The sequence below is a fragment of the Erpetoichthys calabaricus genome, chromosome 12, assembly GCF_900747795.2.
Source record: "Erpetoichthys calabaricus chromosome 12, fErpCal1.3, whole genome shotgun sequence".
Classification (NCBI taxonomy): Eukaryota; Metazoa; Chordata; class Cladistia; order Polypteriformes; family Polypteridae; genus Erpetoichthys; species Erpetoichthys calabaricus.
In genome coordinates, this window is record NC_041405.2 from 163,242,048 (window position 1) to 163,264,159 (window position 22,112).

Below are 22,112 nucleotides of genomic sequence, written 5' to 3' on the forward strand. Positions count from 1 at the left end.
ATAGAATCTTGACACCACACTTGTATTCTTTTCTTTCATTAATGAGGCACAATAAGTCACTTTGCCTATTCTGGTAAATTTTAAATATTCATTTCTAGTTTTTTTCAAAATTTGCCTGTTTTGTTTTGAAAATGCTCCTGAGTTTCACCCATCCGGGTTAAAAATTGCCCCCTAAAGAAGAAGGAGGAAAAAAAATCCATTTCCTTCCCTGAATGTTGGCATCGTAACTGGAGCACATTTGGGTTGGCCCTGGGGAGAGACGGAAAATGAACTGGAAAACGACTGGAATGAAATGGCCTGTCTGTGCTCTTGCGCAAAATCAGAAAAGCGTGACGGCGTGCCAAGGACTTCATGAAACGTAACTCAGGTCAGCCAGGGAGCGGCGTGCAGTGATGCCACCTCTGCGTGGTATCCGGTCTCAATCCAGACTCTCTTACTGTGTTGTTCCCAGTTGGTGGAATGAGCTGCCCACCGCTGTCCATACTGCGACTCCCTCAAAGACTCCATCTGTTCTGTGAATATCTGGCTAATCGATTAGAGGGAAAAAAACAAACTTTATGATCTTTCATGTTGGTGGTTGATTTGTCCCATTAGTTTAATTGCTTTATTTGTGAATTGTGAATTTCCCCTAATTATTAAAGTGTCTGTCTGTTAATATTCGTGAATGTATTAGTTATTACAGATATTACTGTTTCACTTGACGTTTGTTACCTAACCTAACCCTAGTCTGATGTCAGTCGTTTAGGTTCACCTCCGTTGTAAGTCGCTTTGGAGAAGAGCGTCTGTATCCCGTGTGTGTGTGTGTGTGTGTGTGTGTGGTTTATGAGTGGAATGCTTGTAGCCGCTGGTGTTTATGTTCTGTTCTTGTATTCTTTCATTTGGACATTTTTCTCATTCGCTTTGTTTACTGAAATTTGCATTCAAACAGCAGTTTAACTCTGACTAAGTCTTCCTGTAATTCTCCATCCGTCATTGTGTAGGCAGCGCGGGGGCTTTGTGATGGCAGGGCAAGCTGACTGTCAGCTAAAACTCCGTTTTTTGTGGTTTGTTTTAAATGTGGGAACTGAAACCAGTTTGAGCTATGATTACAAAGCCAGTTTGAGAACGCTTCCTCGAATGCAGTGTCATGTCATGTTCACCGTGTCAGCAGTACTTGGTGCACACACCTTTTGTCTGAGTCTTTGCGAGAGACGTGTCGTATGTGACACACACTGTGAAGTGGTACTCGCCGTTCAGAACCGTTCGCTGAATAGAACATGGCAGGCGGGCCCCTCTTGTTTTGGTGTGAAGACAAATCTTTCCAGCTGTGATCTTTTACGTTAAACTGACATGGAAAGTTTCTTTCTAAGCTCTTCTAGATGTGGTATTGTGTTTATTTGAATGTTTTTGCAAAATGCAGACAAGGAAAAATGGCATCATCCTCGAAAACTGCACCTTGTTTACTCAACGTTGGCGGAGCGAGGGTGTGTGTGTATGTGTGTGCTTGCTGTTTACTGACGTGTCTTCGGCTTGATTCCATTGCAAGGCAGAATGCAGAGTTGATGTTTGGTAAGACATTTCAGTACACTCGGTAACTCGCTTAACATTTTATTTATTTATTTATATATATACTAGGGGGCTTCGCTCACCAACCCACCCTCTGTTTGCACTAGGTGCCAGCCACTTTGTGTCTGTGTCACTCGTGTTGTGAAGAGGGGTGTCGCTCCTCCCAAACCCCCTCTTTAAACGGTGATACAATGGGACACAAATACAGTTTTGTTTTTTACCTCCTCTTTGCTCGATCAGCTGCTGCTGTCGTGTGATCGGCATCTCGCTCACCGCACTGCTGTCATATCACAGCATATGTCATGTCCATAGATTCAATCCCTTTTCATCAAGATCATTTGGAATTCCATCGTGACAACACAACGTATAACCGCCCGTGAGTGAATATTGTTTCTTTCTGTCTACATGAACTGTGTCTGACAGTAGCATTCACATAAATGAGAAATGATTTCTCTCGCGGAATTTCACTTTCACCAAACAACAAATCTTTTAGTTCTCGCGGATGGGCCTCTTCATTGGGAAGAAACACGACTTTTCCCATGAGATGATCTACAAGTCTCCGACTTAAACTTTAAAGCCTAACAATATATTTGATCTCTTTTCACTGTCCTGTTATTTCACAGAGTAATAATTTGTTTGTTAGCGCTAATGCGATCTTTGCTCTGTTTTTTGAGACTTTTGAATTTTAGTACTTCCATTATCTCTAACCTGCTCTGCATGTGTACTGCGCCAATGTTTTTGAACCTTTTTATGATGTTTTAGTTTGACTCTTTGTCTTTTATTTCCTGCCCCGGGCCTGGTTAAATCTCTTGGCACAAAGTCTCATCTCATGGGACGTGAAAGTGTCTCTCTGAAAAAGTCTCGTCACTGCTCGTCTCCTTTCAACCTTCCACCATTTTTTTTTTTTTTTTATAATACAGAGATATATAATCTTCATCTTCTTATATAATATGCTACTGTAGCTCTTCGTTTGTCTGTCCAGGATTTTAAATCACGTGTAGCTTGCTAACTGTTTGACCTGAAATTTGGTACACGTGCTACATGACGTCTACTATCCGCTTTTGGGGTGATGATTTTTATTCCTCTTTTTTGTTTTTTTTATTGTAGAATCAATTCTAGCCAGCAGGGCAGCTGTGTGGCGCATGCATACGGGCACCGATCTCAATCCCTACCACCTTCGCCATCACTTCATCTGCCTCTTCATATCTTAAATCATTCTTGAGGCAGATTGAAGACTTCAGTGCCAGCTTGTAACGATTCGTCTCGAGCGCTAAATTGACGATTGCTACCACTAATCTGTCCTAGGTGACAGCAGATGACAAGCTTAAGTGGAAAATTAAGGAAAACGTACTAAGTAATTGCAACGCAGACACTGACTTAATCAATTTAACCCGAAAAGATGCAGAGGAAAGAAGAGAAGAAGTGGGCCGCTAGGGTGGAGAATAGAAGAGCTGCTCAGGAAACGGCAAACGCATCAACCTCTGAGCAAACGAATGATAAACGTACAGAGAAAGAAAAAGGATGAGAAGTCAAGTCAAGTGTTATCGTTATAGCAGGGCGCCGTTATTGGTGTGTGTGTACAGTTAGGTCCATAAATATTTGGACAGAGACAACTTTTTTCTCATTTTGGTTCTGTACATGACCACAATGAATTTGAAATGAAACAACTCCGATGCAGTTGAAGTGCAGACTTTCAGCTTTAATTCAGTGAGGTGAACAAAACGATTGCATAAAAATGTGAGGCAACTAAAGCATTTTGTGAACACAATCCTTTCATTTCAGGGGCTCAAAAGTAATTGGACAATTGACTCAAAGGCTATTTCATGGGCAGGTGTGGGCAAGTCCGTCGTTATGTCATTATCAATTAAGCAGATAAAAGGCCCGGAGTTGATTTGAGATGTGCTGCTTGCATGTGGAAGATTTTGCTGTGAATAGACAACATGCGGTCAAAGGAGCTCTCCATGCAGGTGAAATAATCCATCCTTAAGCTGCGAAAACAGAAAAAACCCATCGGAGAAATTGCTACAACATTACGAGTGGCAAAATCTACAGTTTGGTACATCCTGAGAAAGAAAGCAGGCACTGGTGAACTCAGCAACACAAAAAGACCTGGACGTCCACAGAAGACAACAGTGGTGGATGATCGCAGAATCATTTCCATGGTGAAGAGAAACCCCTTCACAACAGCCAACCAAGTGAACAACACTCTCCAGGGGGTAGACGGGCGTATCGATATCCAAGTCTACCATAAAGAGAAGACTGCATGACAGTAAATCCAGAGGGTGCACTGCAAGGTGCAAGCCACTCATAAGCCTCAAGAATAGAAAGGCGAGATTGGACTTTGCTAAAGAACATCTAAAAAAGCCAGCACAGTTCTGGAAAAACATTCTTTGGACAGATGAAACCAAGATCAACCTCTACCAGAATGATGGCAAGAAAAAAGTATGGAGAAGACGTGGAACAGCTCATTATCCAAAGCATAGCACATCATCTGTAAAACATGGTGGAGGGAGGCAGTGTGATGGCTTGGGCGTGCATGTCTGCCAGTGGCACTGGGACACTAGTGTTTATTGATGATGTGACACAGGACAGAATTCTGAGGTGTTCAGAGACATACTGTCTGCTCAAATCCAGCTAAATACAGCAGTCAAATTGATTCATGATACAGATGGACAATGACCCAAACCATACAGCCAAAGCAACCCAGGAGTTTATTAAAGCAAAGAAGTGGAAAATTCTGGAATGGCCAAGTCAGTCACCTGATCTTAACACAATTGAGCAGGCATTTCACTTGTTGAAGAGTAAACTTCAGACAGAAAGGCCCACAAACACACAGCAACTGAAAGCCGCTGCAGTAAAGGCCTGGCAGAGCATTAAAAAGGAGGAAACCCAACATCTGGTGACGTCCAGGAGTTCAAGACTTCAGGCTGTCATTGCCAGCAAAGGGTTTTCAGTCAAGTATTAGAAATGAACATTTGATTTCCAGTTTTTTAATTTGTCCAATTACTTTTGAGCCCCTGAAATGAAGGGATTGTGTTAAAGAAATGCTTTAATTGCCTCACATTTTTATGCAATCGTTTTGTTCACCCCACTGAATTAAAGCTGAAAGTCTGCACTTCAACTGCATCAGAGTTGTTTCATTTCAAATTCATTGTGGTAATGCACAGAACCAAAATGAGAAAAAAGTTGTCTCTGTCCAAATATTAATGGACCTAACTGTATATACACTTTTCATTCTGCCTCCAGGACCGTTGACATTAAAACCATCTGCAGCTGACGTGACTCTGATGTAAAGTGCCTTGCAATGACTTGAGTTCTGCCAAGATGGCTGGTTCACTTTCTTTTCTCAATGCCTTTGGCTTTTATAGCTTGAATTGTGCTGAATGCAAGCATACATTATACGTTTTTCGATGCTACTCTCTTTATTCTGTTTTGATTACCTCGGGGCCTCGCGTCTCTTAAAGTCCTGGAAACGATTATCAGTCCGGCCATTGCCTGCATGGAGTTCCCGCATTCTCTTTGTGTCTGTGCACTTTTAGGTCACAAAATTTTAGGATGACGATAGCCCCAAAAAAAGTCAGTTGTGCTGGTCGGTGATAGGTGTGAGTGAGGGTGTCCTGTGATGGACGGATGCCCTTTGCTCCTGCAATACACTTCAGACCCTTTGTGAGAAATGAGTGACTAGTGTACTGTACTGGATAAACGAGTTTACTTACAAGTGTGTGTGCTATTGTGTTTCAGCTTGTGGAGCTCAAGAATGGGGAGACCTACAATGGACACTTGGTGAGCTGTGACAACTGGATGAACATCAACCTGCGTGAAGTCATCTGTACATCCAGGGTAAGCGGTGGACCTGTTTGGTCTACAGTCTGTTGTGTATACGGCGGTACAATCCAATTCCTGTTTAATTCCATAGACTACTTTGTACAGTTGTAGCAGCTGACCACCTCCTGCACTACTTGACCAAAAGTGTGTGGGCACCCCTCTAAACTACTGACTGCTGACGTTACAGCCACACTCGTTTTCACAGGCGCTTAAAATTGAGCATCCGGCCGTGCAGTCTCCATTGACGAGCAATGGGACATACTGAGGAGCTGCTGTTGGCTGTCTTTTGTCCCCGTCATTGTGAAGTTGAAGTGTTGAGGAGCAATGGCAGCTCATCCTGAAAGTGGTAGACCACAGGATGTCCCAGAGCAGGGCCGTCGAGTGCTGAAGCACCTAACAATGACCTGTTCTCCTGTGGCATCATTCAGAGTTCCAGATTACCTCTTGAAGCCACACCAGCACAAGGACTGTGTGCTGGGCGCTTTGTGAGATCTGAGAAGCTTCTCATCCATGGAAACCCAAGCCACTATGCACAATGCCAAGCGTTGGCTGCAGTGTAATGCGTGCCACCATTGGACTGTGGGGCAGTGTAACGTGTTCTCTTGAGTCGTCCATCTGACTGCCAGATAGTGAAGTGTGATTCACAAGTCCGGGTTTGGTGAATGTCAGGAGCACAGTGTCCTGTGGACTGTAGAGTGCCTGCTTTAAAGTTTGATGGAGGAGGGACAGTTGGCTGTGGCTGTTTTTCAGGGTTTTAACTTGGTCCCTTGGTGCTAATGAATGGTACAGTTGGTGCCACAGCAGACAAAGACATCTCAGACAATTGTGCACATGCAGCTTGGTGGCGGCAGTTTGGGGAAGGCCAGCATGACTGTGTCCCTGTGCACAAAGCCAGGTCCAACTCAACTGGCCTGCACAATGTAGTTCTTCTAGTGAGAGGAGAGGACACCCAGCGGATAGTCGCCTGTCCTCTCCCCTCACTAGAAGAACTACATAGTTCATGTTGTCTCAGGAATGTCAAGAAAATTCTTCAGGACCCATCACACCCAGGACATGCATTGTTTGAACACCTGCCTTCAGGCAGACGTTTCAGATCCATAAAGACTAAGACAAGTAGACTGAGAAACAGTTTGTATCCTTCAGCCATCACCATGCTGAACGCTGCTAAGTGGTCAATCTGACCGAGTGCACCTTCATTCTAAGTTAACATTAGATAAGGGACCAGTGCAATATAATGTATGTATGTATGAGTGGAAAACTTTGTTCTGCTGTTATGGACAATTTTGGATACTTATTTTATTCCCTTATTTTAGTTGAAACTTGAGTAATTGTGTTTTGGTTTTGTTTTTATTTTTATGTTTATTTTTTTCTGCACTGGAAAATTGCACCTAAAAATTTCATTGTACAATATCTCATTGCTACAATGACCATAAAGATTTTGATTTGATTGATTTTGACAAAGTCCTGACCTCAACCCTGTTGGTCACGTCTGTCCATTATTTTGGAATGGGATGTCCAAGGAGCTCATATAGGTGTGATGGTCAGAGGCCTGCAAAGGTTTGGCCACATGGAGTACATTGAATGTAATAATCTGTGTGTGTGTGTATATGTGTATATATATATAATATATATATATATATATATATATATATATATATATATATATATATATATATATAATATAAATATAACCTCCAATGTACATCTGTCTGTCTGCCTGCTTTTCATGAGAGAACTACATTACAGATTTACAGGAGTGGGGGTCTGGGCAGGGCCCTCCTCACTCACACTAGTGATACCTGTCTGTTTATTGATTTTTTTTTTTTTTTGTCGTGTTTCACTACCACGTGGGCGAAGCTGCAGGGGATGGCTGGTATGAAGTATACAAGAGAGAATCACAGCGTCGTCAGTACAAACCTTTGAGTAATCTTATTACCGCTTGATAAAAGCTCCAAATACGCTGAGGCTTGTCCTGTACTGTTCGCCAGAACAGATTAGGGAGAAAAGCAACTGTGTAGGACGGCGCAGGTCTGTAAGGATACTGTAACAGGATGGCGTCGGGTGCCTTTATTCCATGCAGTCTGTAGTGCCCAACGGCTCTGGACTGAACGGGTGTCCCATATCTGGGTGGTGTTCTGCCACTGAAGATGGGCTCCACGGTGTGCCTTTTACAAATTGGGGAGCACAGATGTGGACATGTCTGCAGCAGTAAAGTACTCGGTGAGCCTTTGTGTCTCTTTCACAACATCATGAAAATGAAAGCTGCTGTGATGTGGCCCGAGGTCTGTGAGCAGCTTCTTGGTTTTGCTGACAGCTCCTGTTCTCTAGCAGCTTGTGCTGCTGATTGTGCTTTCAATGGTGGTGTCCTGATCTAATTAGAAATGTGGAGTTGGAGTTGAGTTTGGTCAGACACTAATAGGTGGACATGGAGTGCTCCTCTTAGTCCTGGATGTGGAGGAGGTGATGGTTTCACTGTGCAGGTGCCTTTGATTGGGGTGCAACTCCTCTGAGTCTGGAGGAGCAGGTGACCTACTGCTGGTATGTGAGGTTCAGAGCCTTTTCCATCAGTTCTGTTTCAGTCCCCAGCAGCAGTTCCTACATTCTTAATAATAATAACATAATTCATTACATTTATATAGCGCTTTTCTCAGTACTCAAAGTGCTATCCACACAGGGAGGAACCGGGAAGCGAACCCACAATCTTCCACAGTCTCCTTACTGCAAAGCAGCAGCACTACCATTGCGCCACCTGTGAGGACTGGGATTCTTGGGATGTACACATTCATGAGAACACGAGAGGAGACCCTTCACTCCGCCAAGCTGAATTGTTTGGTCAGGGGTAGGCGATGTCGGTCCTGGAGATCCACAGTGGCTGCAGGTTTTTGTCCCATCACACTTTCTTACTGAGCTGTCGGTTATTGCTGATGATGACGCACATATTGCTTAAGTGATAGTTTGATGCTTCATTTTCGTGGTCTCGCTTGTTAAGTTTCCCCTCCCTTAATTGCTTCTGTCAATCTTAAACAGCTGCATTCAGTATGTTAATGGCTCCTTATAAGATGTAAATAAAAAACGCGGCCAGCAGTTCTTCATCAAGCTTGTTTCCATGTGTGTCCCTCATGCACTTTTTGATTTGATTTAATAAAACAATCAATAGAAAAAGTGACAGACTGAAAATGGTTTGGGTGATACCCTTGGAAAGGAAAAAAATCTACAAAATAAGAACCTAACATTGTAGACTAACAAGCCATAAAATTAAATGAGGTCTGAGATTGGCAATCATTGGTTTCTAGTGAAGCAACTGGGTTGGAACAAAAACCTGCAGCCACTGTGGCCCTCCAGGACCGCTTTTGCCTACCCCTGGTTTAGCTGATCGCTGAGTGGTCTCAGTGTCTCATCCAGATCCTCCTTGAAGGTTTTCATCTTCAACTGCATGGCTCCCTCCTGTCTTCAGTCCTAATTTCTTGTTCCACAGTGATGATGTGCAGACTGGTCGGTGCAGTGCTGGTGTTGGCCCCATCAGGCATGTAGATGTCAATCAGAAGAACTGTGGAGGAGCCTCCCTCCGATAGTGACTACCAGACTCCCTCTGCACTTTCCTGATGACTCCTTGTATGTGTTACCGCGTGTGGGAGCGTTTTCACTGCAGCCCCTTGGCACCGCTGTCCTGATTTAGCTTCTTGGCCATTACCCGTATATCTCGACCTATTGGTTGTTTTTTTTTTTTTTTTTTTTGTGTGTGTGTGTGGATTTCTTTTTATTATTTTTTTTCCTGTTTGCTCCTTTTTATGGCGCCTGACAATCGGTTCCTGATTAGGGCTATAAAGTCCATTGGTGGTCGGGAGGTGATTGATTGATTTGATTGATAGTAAATGATGACGGGTTGTTTTTTTTGTTTTTTTTTGGTATTTTTGTTAAAGTCCTTTTGTAAAATATGTTGGAGCGTGAGGTTATTTCAAAAGCTCTCTGCCAAGGATGACTTCCCTGCATTCAGATGATGAAGTGCATCCAGAGCCTGCCTTGAACCTGCGCAGTTGCTGTGGAGAATCGTCTGTTGAATAACGCAGTTCTTGCTCACATGGTGCTTGCATATGCAATGCCAGCTAGTCAGACATTGGGAATATGAATGAAAACGACTTGTCACTTTCGAGAGTTTGCTTTTCTGTTCCCTGATGCGGCTGTCCTGCCACCGTCGTCTCCAGTCCTCTGTGAGATGTCTGTGCCTGCGGACTGGCTGCCATGCTGCTGGTATCCACTCTGTCAAAGTTTGAATGTTTGCTCTCGGATGCCCTCATATGTGAATACTGATCAGTCGACGGGTCATTTACATCCCTGGGCTGTGTTGCCAAGTGACCTGACGTCAACTGAAAAGACTCAAACCTCCCCAGCAGTTTGGCTCGGTTCATTTCAATTCCTCATTTTAGAGCTGCAGTTTTTGCAGCACAGCGTTTAGCCCTTCTCACAAAGACCAGTCTCAAATGACGACTGCATCTGACGTTCATTTCATAGTTGACAACTATTCCAGTGCTTTTCAGTTGTTGCCTTCATTTAGATAACCTTAGCAAGCTGTCTGGTAGTGGTGGTGGTGGTGGTGGTGGTGCACTCCTGTTGTCTAGTCTGACATACCCAGCGACTCCATCCAACTAGTCCACGACTCGCCCCTCAAACAGGTTGGATTGGTGGGTTCTGTGTGATAACCAGAGTGTTATTTGAGAGTGCGGTGTGTAGTTAGATAGATAGAGGTGTATTTGTCTCCAGGGGGGTATTTCTCCTTTTACAGATGCACATTAAATAAACACACACACCAGAATGACTAAGAGAGAGTGAGAGAGGTTAGGAACCCCCGCTGATACAGTGCACTGCCGCACCCACCACATGACAAACCAACCCAGGATCCTAGATTAGGACCCGAGTGCAGCCATACAACTGGTGACACCTCAGCACCACACGAGTTCAGATGGAATAATAGTGGGAGGTTTATATGGTGGCAGGGGTGCCAATTCTGAAGGTTTTGAGGGCCTACTTGCGGGGCAGGATGTAGATTAACGTCATACCGAGGACGAAGCAATTGCAAGTTAAGGGCCTTGCTCAGGGGCCCAACGGAATACAGTAATCCCTCCTCCATCGCGGGGGTTGCGTTCCAGAGCCACCCGCGAAATAAGAAAATCCGTGAAGTAGAAACCATATGTTTATATGGTTATTTTTATATTGTCATGCTTGGGTCACAGATTTGCGCAGAAACACAGGAGGTTGTAGAGAGACAGGAACGTTATTCAAACACTGCAAACAAACATTCGTCTCTTTTTCAAAAGTTTAAACTGTGCTCCATGACAAGACAGAGATGACAGTTCCGTCTCACAATTAAAAGAATGCAAACATATCTTCCTCTTCAAAGCAGTGCGCGTTAGGAGCAGATAATGTCAGAGAGATAGAGAAAAGCAAACAAATCAATACGGCTGTTTGGCTTTTAAGTATGCGAAGCACCGCCGCACAAAGTTGTTGAAGGCGGCAGCTCACACCCCCTCCGTCAGGAGCAGAGAAAGAGAGAGAGAGAGAGACAGAGTTTGTTTTTCAATCAAAAATCAATACGTGCCCTTCGAGCTTTTAAGTATGTGAAGCACCGTGCAGCATGTTGCTTCACGAAGCAGCTGCACACAGAAGGTAGCAACGTGAAGATAATCTTTCAGCATTTTTAGACGAGCGTCAGTATCGTCTAGGTGTGCGAACAGCCCCCCTGCTCAATCCCCCTACATCAGGATCAGAGAAAGTCAGCGCGAGGGAGAGAGAGAGAAAAGTAAGTTGGGTAGCTTCTCAGCCATCTGCCAATAGCGTCTCTTGTATGAAATCAACTGGGCAAACCAACTGAGGAAGCATGTACCAGAAATTAAAAGACCCATTGTCCGCAGAAATCCGTGAACCAGCAAAAAATCCGCGATATATATTTAAATATGCTTACATATAAAATCCGCGATGGAGTGAAGCCGCGAAAGGCGAAGCGCGATATAGCGAGGGATTACTGTAGAGTCACTTTGGGCATTTATGGGATTTGAACCGGCATCCTTCCAATTACCAGTGCAGATCCCTACCTCAGAACCACCACTCTGCCCGGTATGACTAAACAACAACAATTATTTCTGTCACACATTTTCATACAAATAATGGAGAAAGAGGAAAAAAAACAAAATAAATAAGAATTAAAATAAGGGAGCACTAATTAAAATAAAATAAGAGTAAGGTCCGATGGCCAGGGAGGACAGAAACAACAAAAAAACTCCAGATGGCTGGAGAAAAAAAAAAAAAATAAAATCTCCAGGCCACGAGACCACCCAGCTCCCTCTAGGCATTCTACCTAACATAAATGATCAGTGCTCAATGTGTTCAAGAAAGGAATAAAGAGAACATTTCTTACTTGGTGCGTTCAATCCCAGTGAGGAGCTGTACCGACATATTGCTGTTGGTATAAAGAAGCCCCCCGTAGCTGAAAGTGCTCAGTATCGGAGAGAGGATGTGCAGCATTGTTCACACTGGCACTCATTCCCTCCCCCGTCCAGGGGGTCCAGAGTGTGTGCCATAAGTGAACCTTCCTTTTTCATTAATTTGTTGATTCACTGGGCCTTGCCTGAAGTGATGTTACTGGCCCAGCACACCACACTGGCCATCACAGATCTGTAGGAGATGTAAGTGACGTCAGTGCCCACCCGCATTATACGAACAGTCTCCTAAGGTAAAGGAGTCTGCTCTGCCCTTTCTTCTGTAGTTCCGGTTTGCTATGAGACAAGACCACCGTGTCACTGATGTGGACCCTCGAGTCCTCGTAGCAGAGCACAACCTCTGTATCTACTCCCTTAATGGTGACCAGACATGGAGGCTCTTTGGTGTGTGAAAGTCAATAAGCAGTTCCTTGGTTTTGCTGATGTTAAGTTGCAGGCAGTTCTCAAAGTGTTCCCTCTGACTCCTCTCCTCCGTCTCATCCCCCTTATCAGTACGCCCCGTCAGTGACATGGCCTGCTGTTATATTTAGGGATGCACCGATACCACTTTTTTGGAAAACGAGTACGAGTACTTGCATTTCAGTACTTGCCGATACCGAGTACTTGCCGATACCGAGTACTTAATAAAAACATGATTTAAATTTACAGGTAACAGCTTTAGTCATATAATTTAACAAAAAAAAACAAGAAACTCTCGTCTATCCACTGGGAGGTTAGGCTAATTAGCGACACAGGGCTAACACTGCTTGTCCAAATATCCGTGGTGAAACTAAACGCAGAGGAGGCTTGCAGTAGGCTGTGGATATGTTTTTTCACGGAGTCGTGTAGTTTAGGCAGCTCCGTGTCAGTCATGTAGCGGCGGCTTGGGACATCATATCTGGGCTCCAGAACATGGAGGAGACGCAGGAATCCCACATTTTCTACCTCCGAGAGTGGCTGGTCACTCAATGCAATGTACTCGATAATTGCCTGTGTTATTTTCACAGCACGTGGATTGTCTCTGGACATTTTCTCTCGTCTTGCAAGAGTTTGCTGCAGCGTGGGTTGTGTTGGTTTAGAAGCGTGGGTAAACTCTTTGTACTCGTCATGTTGGGATTTTAGGTGCTTGATTAAATTACTTGTGTTAAATGCGCTACCTTTTGAGCCTCCTCTGGACAATTTCGCTGAGCACAATTTGCAGTCCGCCTTTGTTTTGTCGTCTTCATTCACTTTGAAATAGTTCCGCACGGCTGACATGTCTCGCCTCGCCTTCACCCCGCTCTGAGCTGCAGCCGGGGCGGGCACTTGGCGCCTGTGATTAACCCCTTACACGCCGCTCAAACATAGACATTTCTCAGACCATGGTATTGGTCCCCGGTATCGGGGGACTTTTAACGAGTACGAGTACTTTAGAAAATGTGGTATCGAGGCCGATACCAGATACCCATTTCGGTATCGGTGCATCCCTAGTTATATTTATCATCGGAGGTGTGAAGAGAGAAGGTTTGTCTAACCTAACTGAACTCTGTGCCATATTTCAACTCTGCTTACCAGTTTCCTGTTCATGGCTGCCTTTAGTTCCAGTCTTGCAGTACCTTCTGTGGGGCAGGTGGGAAAACTCCGTGTGCGGCTGGGCAGGTCAGTGGCAGTTACTGGCAAAAGGGGTGAATAGCCATCAAACGCCTAATAGAAAGGCCCTTTCCTGGCTTTATATTTAAAAACCTCTTTTTACTGAAGTACGAGTGCCAACATTTTAATTTGTTGATTACAAGTATATCCAGGCACCCTGCTCTGTAACGACGACTGGAAAGCCAACCACCGTCTCCCAGTATGTATATATTTATACGTACAGTGCATCCGGAAAGTATTCACAGCACTTCATCACTTTGTCCACATTTTGTTATATTACAATCTTATTCCAAAATGGACTAAATTCATTTTTTGCCTCAGAATTCTACACACAACACCCCATAATGACAACGACAACGTGAGCAAAGTTTACTTGAGATTTTTGCAAATTTATTAAAAGTAAAAAAACTGAGAAAGCACATGTACATAAGTATTCACAGCCTTTGCCATGAAGCTCCAAATTGAGCTCAGGTACATCCTGATCTTAAAATGGCTGTGCACTGACGCTTACCATCCAACCTGATTGAGCTTGAGAGGTGCTGCAAAGAGGAATGGGCCAAACTGGCCAAGGATAGGTGTGCCAAGCTTGTGGCATCATATTCAAAAAGACTTGAGGCTGGAATTGCTGCCAAAGGGGCATCGACAAAGTATTGAGCAAAGGCTGTGAATACTTATGGACATGAGATTTCTCAATTTTTTTATTTTTAATAAATTTGCAAAAATCTCAAGTAAACTTTTTTCACGTTGTCATTATGGGATGTTGTGTGTAGAATTCTGAGGAAAAAAATTAATTTAATCCATTTTGGAATAAGGCTGTAACATAACAAAATGTGGAAGAAGTGATGAAGTGCTGGGAATACTTTCCGGATGCACTGTATAACAGATCTATACACATCTGTCCTTTACCACACACTGTACTTCGTTACTCCATAACTACCAGTCTGTAGGCTTTACCATAATTACCAGCGGACGAGGGGGCGACGGCTGAAATGCAGTGTTGCTCAGAGCGGCGGCCGATGATTTAACAGCAACCTCGTGGACTTTAAGGGCAGTCGAGAAAATCATATCACAGTGTCGAGCTGGGAATTGATGGAGACTTCAATCAGAGCCATTGGATTCAAAATAACAACACTGGGGACTAAAATATAAAAATATATAATAAATAAATACATATACCCCCCCCCCCCCCCCCAACAGGTTAACCAGTCTGCACCCATAAACGGACCCTCAATAGTTTGCATAAAACTGGGACCCCAGAAGCCCTGCTGAGGCTGACCCTCCAAAAAGATGAAGCCCCATTTTAAAGGTTGCCTCGAAATGATCTCAGGGGGTTTTTAAGTAAATTGAACTCCAAAGTAGGACTGAAAAGCTTGTAAGTGACACTTGTGAGTAGCGATGACATTTCTTGTTCTGAATGTGTTCTCTTAGTTTCCAGATACTCCATTTTGATACGAGTCTCGTTTGTCTAAATGTAAATAGTTTGTTCCAGGGGTTCTCACACATTTTTAGGCTGAGGCCCCCCAAAAACATTGTACCATCAGGTCAGGGCCCCCTCATGACCTTAGATCTCAGTCACTGTTCACATTCATCACACGGCCTGATTTGGGATAACATCACACCTGTCCATTAAAGTAAGTGCTTAACTGCAGTAGACGGCTGGCTGGCACCCATGATGTCTGATGTCTCTACGCCGGGGGTCCTCACCCTTTCCCTTCGGAATACCTCAGTGTGTTCAGTCTTTAACTTTTAAGTACCCCTGATGATGTTTCTCAAATCCCCCATCCCTAATCTGGGGGTTTTAACATGTGACTACTGGTGCCTTTGGGGGTCAGGTTGGGTGTGTTTTAATTTGCCTAATGGAAGACCAATGTGTTTCTAATGAGTTGTGTTTTTATGTCCGAAGAGTAGAGTGGATTGATTCTGAATACACATTTGAAAGCCTAATATTTCCATACTTTTAATATCCAGTGAACAGAATCCACGTGAATTCAGATTAAAAGAAGTGTTCAGAATTTCCGTTCTGCCTCAGGGCGAAAGAACTGCAAGTCAACATGCGGCCGAGTCGGCTTCTAGGCTGTACCCTTCAGGCTCGCCCTGTTCCTGTATTTAAGGATGAAGGCCGTTCTGTTGTTGATTACCATTAGTAAACACTAAAATCTAACGTTAGATAATGCCTATTTTTTAATAATGATTCACATTTATCTTTGTTCCTCATTGCATATTCTTGTGCATTAATCTGACCGTTATAAAAATGATAGTTAAAAATATTGTAATGTTGGTGGATTGGACCAGAGAGACAGACAGACAGACAGACGGACAGACAGACAGACAGACACCATGTAGACTTGTCGTTGGGGAGTTCAGGCCCCGAAAAAGACGACTCTTGCCTATTAAAAGACTCGTTTTTGATGTGCGGTTTTGGGGGAGTTGAAAAGAAGTGGGGTTTACCTCAGACCCCAGGTAAGCAGACTTTGAATTGGCGAGGGCTGTGGATGAAGAAGAGTAGGCCAGCGTGGGGTGGACGAGATGGGAGTGATGGAGCCGAGTGGTGGAATTGAAGCAAAGCCGAGCAGAAGGAGACAGGATCAGCCGCTGTGGCTAAACACTCGCCTCTCATGCATTACCGGAGTGCCGTCATCCTGCAGCTCGACTCTCTAACTACACCTACGTATCTTTTATGTCCAGTTTAAAATTTTAGATTATTAATTGTTGTGGTTGTGCGTCAGGATCAAGTCAAGAGTATTTATTGTCATGTAATGAATTATTATTATTATTATTATTTCATCCGTATACAATGAAATGAAACAACGTTCCTCCAGGACCGTGGTGCAACATAAAACACAGGACAACGAAGAATCCACGATAACACACATAACGTAACGACCCATAATTTATAACAAGGTGCATGCGAGTCAAATGTGCAGACATGTGCAACACTGCAGAGCAGAACACAGAACTCCGATATCGGTCCGGTCCATGAGTGTTGAGGAGTCTCAACTGTTCCACGTTCTGGTGGTGAGGGTCTGAATGCTTTGGTACCTTTTTCTCAATGGCAGGAGTGTAAACTGTGAATGTGAGGGGTGTGTTGGGTCGTTCACAATGCTGGTGGCTTTGCGGATGCAGCGTGTGGTGTTAATGTCCATGATGGAGGGAAGAGAGACACTGATGATCTTCTCAGCTGTCTTCACTATCTGTTGTAGGGCTTTGCGATCCCTGACCATGCAATTTCCAAACCAGACTGTGATGCAGTTGCTCAGGATGTTCTCTATGGTTCCTCTGTAGAATGTTGTTACTGTGGCTGGTGGAAGATGGGCTTTACTCAGCCTACGCAGGAAGTAGAGCCGCTGCTGGGCTTTCTTGGCCAAAGAGCTGGTGTTGTGGGACCAGGTGAGGTTCTCTGCCAGGTGGACACCCAGGAATTTGGTGCTATTGGCGACCTCCACAGTTGAGCCGTCAATGTTCAGTAGCAGAGGGTCACTCTTAGTCTTCCTAAAGTCCACAATCATCTCCTTTGTTTTTGTCTACATTCAGAGACAGGTTGTTGGCTTCACACCAGTCCGTTAACCGCTGCACCTCCTCTCATCAGCACCCATAGTCTCCTGAAAGGCTTTCATTTGAATTGAATTGAAAGTTGACGCTGTGGAGGAAGAGCTGAAACCCTCCATTTCATTTACGCTACAGTTGGACACCTCAGCCAACAACATTTGTGCCACCCAAGGACGTTTCTTAAGTCGGTGTGCACGTTCTGTTCTGTAAGTGGCTAAAAGCTGGAGAAGATGGCCTTCATACTGCTGCCACCACTGGGTCTGCTGGGAGGCAGTCGGCTATTGACCTGAACTTCTGTACTCGATGGGCTGAATGTTCAAATCCTGTTTTTATTTTTTGTTAAATTGATTTATTATCCACTGTAGTAAGTCAATGACTCTGATTCAGAGGCCTGGCTTTGCTCAAATTGATGATCACTTGTCGCTGCGCTGCGCCTCAGTCTGTCTGAGCAGCCATTGTGGACTTGGGGCTCTTGTAAGTAAAGCACTTCCTAGACTTATGTAGTTTGGTGGTCTTCTGTCCGAGGGCTTACGCTGTTCTCTGACTGCATTTTTAGTAAGCTAAACTAAATGTCCTTCATCTCTCTCCCCAAGTTAAAGATGCGCACACACACTTACTGTACGGTCTTACAGATTATTTGGATTTGGAGAAGGGCATGGATTGTAGTTTTCTTTCTTTTTCTCCTAATTTGTCCTAATGTAGGGGACTTTTTCCTCAGAGTATCATTTATACACACCGAAGGCAGACATATTCAACCTCCAGTAATCTGACATTTTCCCTGACATAAGGCCTGTAGAACTTGGCTGACTTTTCAGTCCATTCACATTCGACGGCTCTTCCTGCTAGTCCTGCATGGCAACACCCAGTCACGCTTGTGGTGTGACCCAGAGGAGGAATATCTGTGTTTGTGGGAATGTGCCTCGGCAGAGCTGCTCCCTTTTGGTTCACATACTTGTGTGAAGTGAAGTTTAGATGGCAAGAAGACCAGGAAATCCCACCTCCAAGAAGGGGTAAATGCCGTGGTGGTCTGACAGAACCTTTTCAGGTGCGGGATTGTCAACAGATACAACACTTAAATGACTGGACACATGGACTGAACATTTCATGTAGCCCTCCTGCAATGTAAGTTACATTTAAAAACAAACTTCTAAATAGATTTAATGAAAAATAAACTTGGTATTGCGTGTGTATAAATATAATTATTTTCACCCCCTGCACGCTCCGCTTGCCAACCCCCCAGTCTGCGCTACACGCCAGCCTCTTCGTGTCTCTGCTGCTTGTGTTTGTGGATTTCACTTTCACCAAATAACAAATCTTTTAATTCTCGTGGAAACGCCTCTTCGTTTTGAAGAAACATTACTTTTCTCTGATGGCAACATGAATTAGACAATCTACAAGTCGGAGACTTAGTTTAAATCCAAACAATATCTACATACTTCTGTCATATCACCTGTGTCCATATATTTGATCTCTTTTTTGCTGTTCTGTTATTTTCACCGAGTAATAATTTCTGTTTGTTAGTATTAATGCGATCTTCACTATCAGTTTTTTGAGACTTTTGAATTGTAGTACTTTCTAACCTGCTCTGCATGTGTAACACGCCGACATTTTTGAATTCTTTATGATGTTCTACTTTGTCTTCCCCTCTTTGTCTTTTATTTCTGACCCCGCTTGGAGGTGAGAGCGCAGGAACTGTGTCTGACCATAGCATTGACACGAATGAGAAGTGATTGGACTGAGGGCTGGTTGTAAATGTTTGACATTATCTCGTGGGAGTTGAAATTATCTCCAAGAAAGTCTCATCCCAGGATTTCCTTATATATAGTAGTAAATTCAAGTCCCATTGTAAATATGGAGGAGGTCTTGTGCCCTCCATGTTTGGGATAAGGTCACATTTTTCCTTTATTTTAAAGTTACAAATCCCACAATTCCAACCAGACTAAAGTGTACCTTACAGACTTTCGTTTAGGGTGATTTACACATTTCAGTCACAACACATAGAAATGACAACACTTTTTCCACAAGGAATGGCAGAAAATATTTACATTCAATTATTAAAATATTAATAAAGTACAGTATGTAAACAACTTAAAATTGAAAGCTAAAAAATGTTTTGTGAAATTATGAATTCAGCACCCACAAATATATAAAAATAAGCAGGAATATTGAAAGTGCACACCAAACAGCCACAACATTAAAACCACTGCCAGGTGATGTGAATATGTCATCACAATGACACACCTGTTCAGGGTGACACATACGAGTATGCAGCCAGTACTTGAAGGTGATGTGTTGGCCAAGTGCAACGATGTGAGGGACACTGACAAGGGCCGCATGGTGATGGCCAGAGGACTGGCTCAGAACATCTCCCCAACGGTAGGTCTTGAGCAGTGGGGCGGACAGGGTCAACAACCAGGTCACAGGCACCCACGGTTCAGTGATGCAAGTGGGGAGCTAAGGTTTGCCCTTCTGGTCTGATCCCACCGAAGGAGCTACTGTAGCTCACATGGCTGAAGAACTTAATGCTGACCGTGAGTTGGAGGTGTCAGAACACACAGTGCGTCACAGCTTGCTGCGTAGCTGCTGTTTGGTCAGAGTGCCCAGGCCAACACCTGTTTTACCATTGAAAGCCAATATAATGGGCATGTGAGGCTCAGAACTCGACCATGGAGCAATTGAAGAAGGTGGCCTGGTCTGATGAATCGCATGATTTTTTTAGGTCATTTTTGAAAGAATGGAGATAGCAGCAGGATGCACTATGGGAAGAAAGCCCACAGAGACGTGTGATGCTCTGAGCAGCGTTCTGCTTAAGATACCTTGGGTCCTGGATGTCACTTTGACACCTACCTAAAGATTGTTGTAGACCATGTACACACCTGATGGCAATGACCTCTTTCAGCAGAATAATGCACTCTGCCCCATTACACAAAGTGTTTGACTGATTTGAGGAACATGACCAAAAAAAAAAAGGTCAAGGTGTTGGCTCGGCCTTCAAACTCCCCAGATCTCCACCCGAGTGAGCAGCTGTGGGATCAGCTGGAAAAGCAAGTCTGGTCCATTGAGGCCAAACCTCACAGTTTGCAGGACTTGAATGGATCTGCTGCTAACATGTTGGTGCAGATACCACAGGACACCTTCAGCAGGTCAGAGCTGTTTTGTTGGCACTTGGGGGACCTACACAATATTGGGCAGGTGACCTGTATTATGGATATAAAACTGAAAGTTGGTTAATCTTTAACAGTTTGTCTGGGTTTTTGTTCTGACAACACTTGTGTTTGTCTCGTTCTCTGTAGGATGGAGATAAGTTCTGGAGGATGCCGGAGTGTTATATTCGAGGAAGCACCATTAAGTATCTGCGTATTCCAGATGAAATCATTGATATGGTGAAAGAGGAGGTTGTGTCGAAAGGCCGTGGCCGCGGCGGTATGCAGCCTAACAAAATGCAGCAGAAGGGTCGTGGAGGTGGAATACCTGGACGAGGTGAGACCCCCCTTGTTTACAATGGTAGAGCAGAGTGGCCAACCTAAAGTAACTGCGTGTGTCCAACATCCAACACCAGAGCAGTTTAGACGAGGACAGTGCTGGGAGCCGAGCAAGTTCTCATTTCTCAAATATTCTCCTAAGTCTTCAGCACATTACTTGGCTGTTTCTTCTGTGGTTCTCTGTGTGAAGAAAACTTTTCTAATGTTTGTGTAGAATGCAGCAGTTGATGAGACTCGTGTCCCATTTCATGCAATACGCTCATCACAGAAATGTTTCATCAGGCTGTCATCGCTTATCAAATTCAAATCCGTTTCTGAAAATGGAAAACCAAAAATTGGATATTGAAAAGTTGTTTCCTATTGTTTTAAATGTGGGGAATAATAATAATAATAATGAGTTTCTGGCCCATCAGAAAACCCACAACCAGTTTCCCCAAATATCACTTTTGTATTGCTATATAAACCTGCAGGCCTCCATTTGTATGTAAGGTGCGATGCATCATTCGTCTGTTACTTAACTGTGAAATTCTTAATGCAGTCCTCAACAGAAAGGCTGCTAATGGTAGCCGTTAGATTAGATTATACTTTAAACCCTAATGCCAGATTCCCTAACATCACCCAACAAGGGGCAGTTAGTTTATTTTATCTACAGGGGGCCCATATTTATGTATATTACGTTTCACAGGCTGTAGCGTTTAAACTACTGTGCAAAAAGTATCGAAAATGACATCACGATGTAGCCTGAGAATGTGATGACCGGACATTGATGATCTGTGGTGGCAGCAAGATGGGGCAGCACCACACTACGCTGTACCAGTGCGACGGGTTGAACAAAACATCACCGCAACACTAGATTGGCCGACGTGGGCCTGTGGAATGGCCGGCTTGGTCTCCTGATTTGACTCCACCAAGACAAGGTGTCAACATCACAACCACAGTGTGGCTGAGCTGTGCGCAGAGGATACCAGTACAGATGTGCCAAGCCGCCTGAGACAACATTGCTCCTCGTCTTCAGGCGTGTATCGATCAGGATGGCGCATTGGTTTTAATGTTTGTGTTTCATTATGTTACTTGATAATAACATTGGTGGTTTCCTGACAGTAGTGCCATTTCAATCATATCCATAAATATGGGCCACCCTGTATCTTCTGTATTCACCGATCCCTCCTCAAGGGGAAGTTACAATTTTATAGAAGCTCACAAAAAAAGACCCCAAACACACACACACACACGACTTGGGTAACCGGGAGCTCCTGTTGTCAATAGCAGGCTGGTAGGTGGCAGTAAGATGAGGTACGTTTGGGGTCTGAGAGGACACACCGGGCCTTCACCCTTCTTGTGCAGAGTGAACTCTCACCTGCCAAGCCGTCCAGCATGGCGGACTCCCCCTACAGCAACATGTAGTTATGAAATTTACATTAAAAACTTGCGCTACTTGTACAGTTGCCTTGACTTTGTCCACCAGTTCTGGAGCCGTTTAAGTTTGCACAGATACGTAGTGATAAATTCAGTCACTGCACAGCAAAGCAAAGAAAGACGCAAGACTGGCAGGACGTGACATGGAGCACCTGGATGTTTGTAGGGCTGTAACAGCTAATCGTTATCATCAGATAGC

General features: G+C 44.0%; 1 protein-coding gene across 1 annotated transcript in view; it reads left to right on the plus strand.

The window, feature by feature from the left end:
- lsm4 (LSM4 homolog, U6 small nuclear RNA and mRNA degradation associated) overlaps window positions 1–22,112 on the plus strand; it is a 49,468-nt gene that overhangs the window by 21,737 nt on the left and 5,619 nt on the right. Inside the window, exons 3-4 of the mRNA XM_028816684.2 lie at window positions 5,287–5,385; window positions 20,309–20,495. Coding sequence (XP_028672517.1) covers window positions 5,287–5,385; window positions 20,309–20,495 — 286 coding nt within the window. The remainder of the gene's footprint in view (window positions 1–5,286; window positions 5,386–20,308; window positions 20,496–22,112) is intronic.